The sequence below is a fragment of the Silurus aristotelis genome (assembly GCF_946808225.1).
Source record: "Silurus aristotelis genome assembly, chromosome: 25".
In the NCBI taxonomy this organism is placed as follows: domain Eukaryota; kingdom Metazoa; phylum Chordata; class Actinopteri; order Siluriformes; family Siluridae; genus Silurus; species Silurus aristotelis.
The window spans coordinates 1342513-1355012 of NC_139598.1; the positions used below are offsets into that span (position 1 = coordinate 1342513).

At 42.0% G+C, this 12500-nt stretch overlaps 1 protein-coding gene across 5 annotated transcripts in view; it reads right to left on the reverse strand.

Annotated features, from left to right (window-relative positions):
* ctnnd2a (catenin (cadherin-associated protein), delta 2a) overlaps positions 1–12500 on the reverse strand; it is a 217204-nt gene that overhangs the window by 83340 nt on the left and 121364 nt on the right. For all 5 annotated transcript variants that reach the window (XM_083529368.1, XM_083529370.1, XM_083529369.1 and 2 more), the window contains one exon: positions 9290–9515. In XM_083529368.1, the coding sequence (XP_083385494.1) occupies positions 9290–9515 (226 nt within the window). The remainder of the gene's footprint in view (positions 1–9289; positions 9516–12500) is intronic.

Genomic DNA, 12500 nt, shown 5'->3' on the forward strand with positions numbered 1-12500 from the left:
AAAGAGCTGTTGCTGTTGCCATAGAAACGGTAACGTACAGGAAAGCGCACATTGGTCATTAATATAACGTGCCGTTCGCAGCTTTGCTTCAGTCCAAGAAGCAGCTTCAGAAACCAAATCAACACCTTCTGTGGTCCAAACACAATTACAGGACAAACTGTCAGCATTTACAGCATTTTTATTCCATTATCCTCTACTCCAACACACACACACACACACACACACACACACACACACACACACACACACACACACACACACACACACACACACACACACACACACACACACACCAAATGAAAAACATGAGTCATTCCTGCGTAAGTGGCTTCCTCCTGGAAAACGTTTCACAGCAAGTGAACGATGCAGGGTTTTAAAACACACACACACACACACACACACACACACACACACACACACACACACACACACGCACGCACACACACACACACGCACGCACACACACACACACACACAAATCTTTTCACCTGATAAACGGGCCGTTTAGTGTAAAAACACCTCGTCACTGTGTTCCAGGATGCGAACGGATTTATTTCGGCTTAAACGAGAAAATCGAGTCGAATAAAAAAAATACAACAGCAGCAGTGAATTTACAAACTGACCAAAATCTCCCGTTTACAAGAAGCTCAGAGATAAAGCATGAGAAGGAAGGAAGGAAGGAAGGAAGGAAGGAAGGAAGGAAGGAAGGAAGGAAGGAAGGAAGGAAGGAAGGAAGGAAATGAAAGTAAACAAAGGAAATGAAAGGAAAGAAGGAAGAAAAAGAAAAAATGACAGAAGGAGGAAAGGAAGTAATGAAGGAAGCAAAGGAAAGGAAAGGAAAGGAAATCACAGATAGCAGGACTGAATGAAGGAAGGAAGGAAGAAAGGAAGAAAGGAAAGTAGGAAGAAAAGGAAAAGGACAAAGGGAAGGAAGGAGGAAAAAATAAAGGAAAGGATGGACAATAGAAAGTAAGGAAGGAAATGAAAGGAAGAGAGAAAAAATTAAATAAGGAAAAAAAAGGAAAGAAAAGAAAAGAAAGGAAAGAAGGAAAAAAGAAAGAAAGATTATTTATAAATTATAACTGAGTGGCTCTTCAGATATACACAAGGTCAGAAGATGATGGAGGGATGAGACTGAAAGGTGGTCACTCACAACAAACTGCCATGAAAACAAAAACAACACCGTCAGTACAAATAAAATGAAATGAAAAAGAGGAACGCTGTTCCAGCCCTGAAGTTCTTCATGTTTGCTACCTTTTTTTTTCTTTTCTGTTCCTTTATATACACAATAATTTTTTGCTCTCGTGTTTCATCTTCTCCGTGCCCCAGTGAGTCTGGAAATCACAGTTTGAGGTGTGTGACGGTGCACGTGGATGTTAAGTCACCATCAGAACATGTGTGGAGATGTGATGTGATGTGATGTGATGCAGATGTGAGTCATGGAGATGTCTTTCTCTTTCTCACTGCACTAAAGGATGGTTTGATGATGATGAGAAGGAGAAGAGAAACGCCTGGGAAGGATGTGATTTTGCTTAGCTGGCACATTTCTCTAATCCGTGTGGGGAGTCTGTGGGATGAGTTTAAAAAGCTGACACGTGCAGCTACGCATTAACCTCGAGTACCCTGGCTCCTCTCTGCCTCGTCGATGTTCCACCACGTGTCGTTTACCAGAGTCATGTGATCAGTCATGGCCGCCCCGTTAGCTGCTGACCATCATGTATGGAATAAAACACGCTGACTGTGCAGCTCTTATTATATAAACTCTAATCAATAATAGGGTTTTTCTGACAGCATACCTGGGAAATATAATGCTACAGATTTACCTCTAGCACTGGAAACATCTCTTTCTTCAAAACATCCACCACATCATCGAATACACGTGGGTTTGAAATCCGATAGTGTACCAGTGTTAAGGTTAATATGTTTCAAAACCGCTCACAACAAATCAACAACCTCTGGCCAATCAGAGTCGAGAATCAAAATTTTGTGTAGCGTGATTGCATTTGTTGCATATTGTAGTCGAAACTGCAACGAAACAGTGAAACAATTATATAATTACTATATTGGGTTACATTTTATCCATTTATAGTTACATTAAAAGTCATGGGATGTCTGGGAAACATTGTATTTCTTGTTCTCTTGTACACAATCGTATGTTATAGCAGTCATAACGTTACAGTTTTACCCCACTTTTAGCCTTTTGGGCACTCCATAAAACCCTCCGTTGAAAAAGGATAAACACATTTATTAATCATTGCAAAATTGTCTGAATTCAAGTCAAGCAGAATAATTTAAATGGCAGAGGGCAGTGGCGAGGCAGGGGGCGCCAGTGAGCACCAGTTCTATGACTAGGAACGGTGCAGCACACAAATGTTAGTTTAATATAAACCTGCAATTTGAAGCTGCTGACACAGGAAATGAATCCACACTTTCCGACCAATCAGATTTGAGAAATCAATCAGGCTGTGGTATTAAGGGTTTCATTAGGAAAGTGTGATAAATTTGATTGCTGTTCTGAGAGAAGCTCAGGTCAAAAAACTTCGACTTCGGCCAGGAACAGGGTTTGTTACAGGAAAGCGTGACAACTCAATCTTTAAAAATCACACCTCATCCCGCTTTCCAAAACATCTCCACCTCCCTGTTACATCACAATGCACCCGTCTCGAACCTCACAAGACGTTTCTGCTCCTCATTATACCGCATACAAAAGGGAAGACATAATAAAACGGTCTCGGCCTCCCCTGTGCACACGGTACGCTCTATTTATCAAAGTCCAGAACGTTTGTCCAGGACCGCACGCCCGACAAATTGAAGTCTGCTGATAATAAGGGTCAAATCCTGTGCAGAGTTTCATCCATTTTCTTCCTTTAAGGGACTTTTTTTTTACCACAAGCAGGCGATGAGGAATATAAGTGGAGGGTAATTTACCTGGAAGTAGCAACGCTGCAGGCTGGGGCCGTGTAAGGGCCATGCGTCATTTCGCTGCATTCAGGGCTGTTAAAGTAACAGGACATTTCTCATACAGACTCCAAATTACACCCACATGACCTTCGAGCTGGCAGCAGAAAGCCATTTCTTTTGTCTTTGACCAGTTCTTGGGTTTTTACTTCATTATAGTTTCATTTAATTTATGAAAAACACCTTCAAAAGCAAATGCAGTTTTTTTTTTTTTTTTTTTTACCATCGAGATGCTTCACAAGGAAATTGCATCAAATTTACCTGAGAAATTTTCCATGGACAGTCAAATTCTGGATTGTAATTGGCTGGAAGTTCAGGTGTAAATTTAGAGTTTCTAACACACCTGTTAAAATAAGTGTAATCATCTGGCACTACTTTATCAGGTGTGAATAGTGGATTGTGATTGGCTGGAAGGAGTTCAGGTGTGAATAGTGGATTGTGATTGGCTGGAAGGAGTTCAGGTGTGAATAGTGGATTGTGATTGGCTGGATGGAGTTCAGGTGTGAATAGTGGATTGGATGGATGGAGTTTAGGTGTGAATAGTGGATTGTGATTGGCTGGAAGGAGTTCAGGTGTGAATAGTGGATTGTGATTGGCTGGATGGAGTTTAGGTGTGAATAGTGGATTGTGATTGGCTGGAAGGAGTTCAGGTGTGAAGAGTGGATTGTGATTGGCTGGATGGAGTTCAGGTGTGAATAGTAGATTGTGATTGGCTGGATGGAGTTCAGGTGTGAATAGTGGATTGTGATTGGATGGATGGAGTTCAGGTGTGAATAGTGGATTGTGATCCAGTTCCATCCAGAGTGAAGCAGCGATTATACACTTTTCCTAATGACCTTTTTGAGATGATTGGAGGTTTTGCGTTTGGATGAACATTTTCGAGGCACAAGATGAATTTGACGGACTGGAGAAGAAAATGTTCAAATGAAGGAAGGTGCAGTTTGTTGTCCAAATGAGTGTCTGTGCATTTTGAAGTATTTTTAGTTCTTGTTCGTACCAACTTTCAGCAGGAACCAAATAAACATCTACTCTGGTAACAAACATGTTGGTGTTGGTTTCAGTGAATTACAGTGTTCTGTATGTTTGGTGTTTTGTTCAGTGGGTGTTCTTCTGAAAGCTCTTGAAGGAACCACAGACAGAAAAGTGGAACAATGAAGAAAGCAGGAGGAGAAAAGCGAGCCTGGTTCCTTGCTCCATCAGTGCAATGTTTCAGGCTGTAATTATACTGCGTTCGCTCTCAGTGACCTGTAGCTGAAGATGTACTGATGTTTTATTGATGCTCGGCTTTCCTTTTTTTTCAAGTCTCTAAATGCTAATCAGGCTAATCCATGAGCTGTGAACTTTTACTAGTGCTGAGAGTGAATCCTAATCAACCCTGTAATCAAACATCCAAAAACATTTCCGAATTTATTTATCTAAAATGCCTACAAAAACGTGCGTTCTGTTGATACACTACTGTTGATATGCGAGTAAAAATAGGATTTATTTGACTTCCACATTTTATTCCACGAACGTACGTGATTTTCACATTATGTGGATGAGATCTCGTATATTTATTTTACAAAACACATTAAACTGACCCCAGATACCTGTGTGTTCAATGCTCTGAGAAATCCCACACCTTCCGTCCAACCAATCAGAATCAAGAATTTAAACTGACCACAGTATATAAAAACATTTTGGAACAATGGAATAAAATTACATCACCACTGGACTTCAGCTGCCTTGGCAACAAGCAACCACGCCCTTTTTTTTTTTTTAAAGGTCTACTATTAGGAAGTAATGCAAGCCCCGCCCCCTTTTTTCACCACATGATGAAGATGGCAATGTTGGTGGTGTTAGTAATAATGATGATGATGATGGTGTTGGTGGTGATGGTGGTGATGATGGTAATAAAGATGGTGGTGGTGATAATGATGATGAAGAAGGTGGTGGTGATTCAATTGATGATGATGATGATATAATAATAATGATGGTGATGGTGATGATAGTAAGGATGATGGTGGTAATGATGGTGGTGGTGATGGTGGTGATGATGATGATGGTGATGCTGGTGATGTTGATGATGGATCTGAATGTCTGTATGGATCGTGCAGATTTGAATCTAAGTGCTGCTGCTGTAATTATAAAAACGCCTCCTTTTCCCACAATGTTCACTCTGCAGAAATCGTTCTTCTAGTATGAATGTTTCAGAATTCCAAACTTGGGTGTTGCCTTGATGTTGGTTTGAGGAGAATGGAGGACTTCCTTGAATCAGCATGTTTTACTGTATGTGTGTGTGTGTGTGTGTGTGTGTGTGTGTGTGTGTGTGTGTGTGTGTGTGTGTCTCCATTAAGGATGTTGAACAGATGTTACAGCAGCCTGGAGCCTGAGTGATAATGAGTGTGTTTAAAAGCAGCTCAGATCGATAGGGTCGGAAAAGCAGGGAGATCGGCGCCTGGATCTGCAGGAGGAAACCCCATGATTTTTTTCTTTCTTTCCACTGATCGATTTGCTCCACTCATTCACCTTCATCTGTCTTCATTCACTCCCCCAGTCCCACTCACGTGCACGTGCGCACTGTGCTCCGAGAACATCAGGCTGTAGGCGTCTCTCAGTTCTGTTCATGCAGCAATCTGATATCTGTAACGGGTTCATGCCAGAACAGGGAGTTCCCTCTAAACCTAATGATGATGATGGTGATGATGATGATGACCATGATGATGATGATGATGATGGTGGTGATAATGATGATGAGGATGGTGATAATGATGATGATACCAGATTCACCTGAATCGCATTCTATCTTCTTGACACGACCCTCAAAACTCTGAGATCCAAAAAGCAACATTGTTTACAAAAACGTTCGAGTTTTCTGTGAGTTTTATACCAAAAAAAGAAAATATGGTGGTACGCGCTGCTCTTTTCTCTCTCTCTCTCTCTCTCTCTCTCTCTCTCTCTCTCTCTCTCTCTCTCTCTCTCTCTCTCTCAACACTTCCTGCACTTTGCCAAAGGGAAAAGGTCAGAAAAATGTCACGCTTTGTCAGTCTACCGCGCTTAAGCGTCTCACCTGAAGGCACTCGCTGACCGAACAAACCTGTCTGAAAAAGTCAACACCTTCACAAGTGCTTCAGCGCTAAACATCTGCCAAGGGGCCTGACGGGGGTAAATAAATAAATAAATAAATAAATAAATAAATAAATAAATAAATAACGCTGAACTGCCAGTACGCTGTGTCAGGAGAAAAAGCCGTTCTTTACCTTGTTGCTTTTCCTTTCTCACTCCAGGAGAACTGAGAAACAGCACTGCAGTCATCAGAGCGTTACGGCTGCTTTACACCGTCATGTTGAAGGAAACAAACGACTTGGTGGTGAAATAAAAAGAGGTTGTTTTTAAAAATGGTCTCATTTGTGTCACATTCAGAGGCAAGTGGTGGACACATTACAGCCACCGCACCACCACCACCACCACCACCATCACCCTCAACACCATTGACACCACCACCACCACCACCACCCTTAAACCCCTGACTCCTCCCACTGACACGATCACTCACAGCTCCATTACAGTCTCAATGAGTCCCATCAGTGCTTTTAAAACCCTTTGAACCGCAATAGAGAGAATAGAGAAATGGACTCGGATCCCGGGAACGAACGACTGATGATGTCCGAGAAGAATTAAAAGCTTCAAGACGTAATTCCATCATCATTATAAACATTGTTTGGCTTTTTATTTTGATGCCAGAGATGTTTATGTAACATTTAAAAAAGGAGTCTACAGTGTCAGAGGAAAAGCTGTAGGTAAAGTTGAAATCTTGATAACGACACTTTTTTTTTCTTACTGAAGATACATGGTGGTTTTAAAAAGTTTCAAAACTAGTTTTGTAACATGCCAACAGATGGCAGCACAAGGCTGCACATACAGTCACAGGGAGCACCGACCTTCACAAGTCAGTGTGACTGCTGTCCATCTTTCTGTGTACGTGCGTTACCACGTCCGCGAATTTCATCATGTACAGCAAGTAAGAACAAAGAACAGACGTGAAATTTACAGCGATGCTGTGACGAATCGTTCGAGGTGTTTTGAGCGGTACACGCGTTTCAAGAGCGGAAGAACATCACTGGAAGACGACCTTCATCAAGATCAACCGCAAAAAACGTAGAAACTTTTCAGCAACTTGTACATGATGATCATCGGAGAACAATCCAGAACATCACTGCCATTGTTTGTCCCCAGGACGCTGACCCAGGAGTAGTAGGAACACCACGTTTGCCAAGAACTCTGCCAGCGTGCCATGAGGGCAATAGAAAGTTCTACTGTCAGGTTTTATGGTGTCTGAGAGAGGACATTCAGAGAAAGCAACCGGATCTGCGGGAAAACATTTTGATGCCACCTAATAAGCTGGTAAGGGAACGGGCATTTACAGCTGCTATAACATAAGCGATAACATGCTAATATGTGCAAAGTGGTAGCATAGAGGTTGGATGTCTGATCAGAAGGTTATCAGTTAAAATCCCATAAAATCCCTGTTCTGTTCCTTATTTTTCTACTCTGTAGGTTTTACATAGCTTTCACAATTTTCAATAAAATGTATGTAGCTTGAACTTGAACACGTCAATAGATTTTATTTAAATAGTATTGCACCTACAAGACACTGATCAATACTCATTTCATCACTATGCCACATTTTTTAACTACATCTAAAAAAAAGAAAGTAAAAACATTTTTTTTTTTCAAAAAATCGAGCAAAGATCTCTGCTAGCCACCAGAGCGTAACGGTTTCGCTGTGTGAATTTCAGCAGAGCTCATTTGAAATGTTCTACAAAGACCAGCATTGAGTAATCAGATCACAGACTCAGACATCATTATGCTTCGCTCGCTGCTCCGGCCTTCATCCGTCCAGCCTCGCCTTCACCAACACCTGCACTGATCACGACTCAGCAATGCTAATTAGCTCCGAGCGAAGACGGCGTCTGTGCCATTGTGGTGCACACTTCAAATGGACCCCCGAACACCAACAAGGAAACACCAATTAAAACCCCGCTGCAGCTGCGATGAGTTTGCTTTCAAGAAAGACAGCTATTAAAAGGTCAATAAATACATTTGGTGAAGTAAAATGTTTTGGGTTCATTAATGTGAAATAAAGTGCATGAAAGTATCTCTTGATGAATGAATTTTGAGCATCCTGTTCCACATTCAATTCACATTCACTGTTTCACTAGATTTTGTACAGATTCTTTGGAGATTCATTGAAGCTCAAAGGTGTGTGTTAGTAAAGTCAGGTACTGATGTAGGTGAGGTGAGGAGGCCTGGAAAGCAATCCAAATCTCTATAGTCTTGTCTATTAGATGAATGTATAGTGTTGTTATTTATGTCTGTACTTTTGAGAGTCACCAAGAGCTGGAACCAAATTTCCTTGTGTGTGTCAACACAATAAACCTGATTTGAAATCGATTCTGGTTCTGTAATAGGTGGAAATTTAGTCCATTCCATTATTTTGTCCTTAATTTGAGACTACATTCAATCAAATATACTGTATGATGAGCTTCTTGAGATCTAGCTTGGATGAGTCTGGTGGTTTTTGCTAATCAATTAAATAAGAAAGAACAAAGTGTAAAAAAGGCTGATTATTGGGTTTTAATAATCTTATATTTAGAAAAAATAGAGATTATAAATTCATCCACATTCAACATCTCATGACTTGAAGCACATCCTAAAGCACAAAAACCCTTGTATTAAAAAAACCCTTGTATTGATAAAACCTCAACATCCTTCAAAAAGCTGTTCGTCATCCCAACACTCCTCTCAGCACTCCTCTCATCGCTCCTCCCAGCACTCGTCCCAACACTCCTCCCATCGCTTCTCTCAGCGCTCCTCTCAGAGCTCCTCCCAGCACTTCACCCAACAATTCTCCCAGTGCTCCCCCCAGCGCTTTACCCAACACTCTTCTTAACCCTCCTCCTAACACTCCTCCCAGCGCTCCTCCCTTTGCTTCTCCCAGCGCTCGTCCCAACACTCCTCCCATCGCTTCTCTCAGCGCTCCTCTCAGAGCTCCTCCCAGCGCTTTACCCAACGCTTCACCCAACAATCCTCCCAGTGCTCCCCCCAGCACTTTACCCAACACTCCTCTTAACCCTCCTCCTAACACTCCTCCCAGCGCTCCTCTCAGCGCTCCTCCCAACACTCCTCCTAGTGCTCCTCCCAGCACTTCACCCAACACTCCTTTTAACCCTCCTCTCAGCGCTCCTCCCAGCGCTCCTCTCAACCTGCCGAGATGCGATCGATTCTCTCCAAAACGTCAACACTGCAAACACCGGGAAGGCAAGTTGAGCTCGGGACAGCAAAGTCTTACCTGGGGTCCTTCTGGATGCTGTCGATGGATGGCGAGCGTGCCAGGGGACCCTCTGGAGGAAGAGCGGGGCCCGACTTGCTGTAGGGAGACTCCACAGATGAGCAGTACTGCAGCGTGCGGTACGGCTCCACGTAGCTGGCGTAGCCTCCACGCGGGAATGTTCCAGACGCATTCTGGCTGGCGGTTCTCTGCAGGGGGGCAGAGTCGACACCGGGGGAGGACGGGGCTAGGGCAGGAGAGGAGGGACAAAACACAAAGGTCAGGAGATGCTCACAGATCTGGTGGATTAGGTCTGGATTGAGGCAGAGGAGGAGGATGGAGGAAATGGACAGGAATTGAGCACACAGAATGACAAGGTTGAGGAGAGAGAGAGAGAGAGAGAGAGAGAGAGAGAGAGAGAGAGAGAGAGAGAGAGAGAAAGAAACCTCGGCAGAATTCTGGTAAGAACAGATCTGTCAAAAATAGCGAGATAAATACAGACTGTATAAACATCCATTACTGCACTCCAAATGTGGAACACTGCTAATGCTAATATACTCCAGTGTGTATTATATCAGAGCCAAAGAACAGGGTAGTAGATATGATTCAATATTATCTAGACAGATAGACAGGGAGGGAGTTAGAAAGATAAATAGACAGACAGACAGACAGAAAGACTGTCTGTTTGTCTGTCTGTCTAGAGAAGTTACTATAGATAGATAGATAGATAGATAGATAGATAGATAGATAGATAGATAGATAGATAGATAGATAGATAGATAGATAGATAGATATCTATCTATCTATCTATCTATCTATCTATCTATCTATCTATCTATCTATCTATCTATCTATCTATCTATCTATCTATCTATCTATCTATCTATCTATCTATCTATCTATCTTTGTGATCATTCAGCATTTTATTGGGATCAGATGTAAGAAATCATCTGATCTCAATAAAAGGCTGAATGATCACAAAGCCACGCCCACTAATCTAACAGACTCTCTCATTTTGTACACATTCGTCTCCTGAACTGTACAGATTCTAACAATCACAATCAGAAGAAAACACACTCCAAAACTGAAAATGGAGTGTAATATAAGTATTTTACTAAATTGGCTCGTCACAGTGGGATGTGTTTGTGTGTGTGTGTGTGTGTGTGTGTGTGTGTGTGTGTGTGTGTGTGTGTGTGTGTGTGATACAGCTCAGCTTAAGAAGTGCTCACTCATGAGTAATTGCTTGTCAGCAGGAATATAGAGCAGCCCTATTTTTAGGTGCCACCACCGTCTTTCATTTCCTCTTTTATCTCTGCGTTATCACGGATACATTAGCATTTAACATCTGCAGGCACGGACAGACAGAAAGACACAGAGAGACAGAGACAGAGTGACACAAAAAGATGGAGACACAGAGAGACGGAGACATAAAGAGACAGAGACACATCGGACCAGAGAGACGAAGACACAGAAACAAAGAGACAGAAACACAGACTGACAGAGACACAGAGTGACGGAGACACAGAAAAACAGAGACACAAAGAGACAGAGACACAGCGATACAAAGACACAGAGATACAGAGAGACGGAGACACAGAGAAACAGAAAGACAGAGAGACATAAGGACAGAGACAGAGTGAAAGACAAAATAAAAGCCCAACTTAAAAGGCAATTAATTATGTAAATAAGAATATAAGATCTTTTTTTTAGAAAAATGTAAAGGTGCTGGAACTGAAGACTCCTTCCATAAATATTACATCATTTATTCTCATTACTGGAAACTTCACCACATCAACAATCCTGCGAACGAGCCGTTACTATAGAAACGATCAGAACTGGGAACACGGTAAATATCTTTAAAGCTTTGTGCGTAACGTCTTGACTGGAGAGACGACCTCCGAGACGAGCTCATAAATCCGCGGGGGGCCGAGACGATCGATATGAGGAAGAAGAAAAGCTTCTCGAGTCTGAACAATGAGATACAGACTCATACAAAGAAAAAAAGTAAAGTCTAAGATTTAGAAGTGGGGAGAAAAAAAAATACAGTGTAGCGAATAAATCAAACTATCAAGATCCAAAAACACACACAGTTCAGCCAAAAGTATGCGGACACCCGACCGTGGTTTCCCCGAAAATTGTAGACACATTTTTATTAGACGTCTTTGAATGCTGGAGCTTTGGGATGGATGGATGGATGGATGGATGGATGGATGGATGGATGGATGGATGGATGGATGGATGGATGGATGGATGGATAGATAGATAGATAGATAGATAGATAGATAGATAGATAGATAGATAGATAGATAGATAGATAGATAGATAGATATGTAGTGTCCTTGTAGTGAAATGCTTTTTACGACTTCAACATGTAAATAGAAATAGAATGTATGCTGTGGTAGGCCATCAGGGTCAGAAACGAACACACTTCTGGCCTTAACCTTTTTTATATTAATGTTATGCTTTATACTTGTATTATACAGTATAACATAAGTATAAAAAAGGTTAAGGCCAGAAGTGTGTTCGTGTCTGACCCTGATGGCCTACCACAGCATATCTGCTCTCTAATGTATAAAACAAAGTCTACAATTCTTAACAAAAGCAACGATTTCTTTCTCTTTGAACTCGAGCTGTAAAAGAAATCACCTCCTTATCTGCTTCAGTGACAAGAAAATGGTCCTTTGTGCGGTCAAGAGGCAGCAGCGTATGTGTTTGTAATCTTTTTAATCTTCCTGACAAGTCAACAGACTCTTATTAATCTCATACAGCAGCCGTTTAACTACCATCACATACTCGCTTAGAATACTCAACGTAGCGTAGCCGCCTGCCTCAGCGCAGACGCCTCGGCGCAGACAGACGCCACGATGCAGACAGACGCCTCGGCCTCAGCGCAGACAGACGCCTCGGGGCAGACAGACACCAAAGTCGCAGCCGGAGTGCTTTGTTGTTAAACCTGTAGTTCTATAATTAATCGGTTAAACCTCCGGAACTACCTTAAGTTTGTACCGAAACTGTGAACGTCTCGTCACTTTGCGTCGTCCTCTTTCGCCTCGAGGTTCTTCCCACACAGCATTTTTAGTTGCGCTAAAGTCTCTTAATTGTGTTTTTTGTGTAATTGCGGTAAATAAACCACATTACTGTAGAAATTTTGGACAGTAGATTTGGACACCTGACTTTTCCACCATACAGTATGTGGTTCTTCTACAAACAGTTACCACAAAGGTTAAGACAC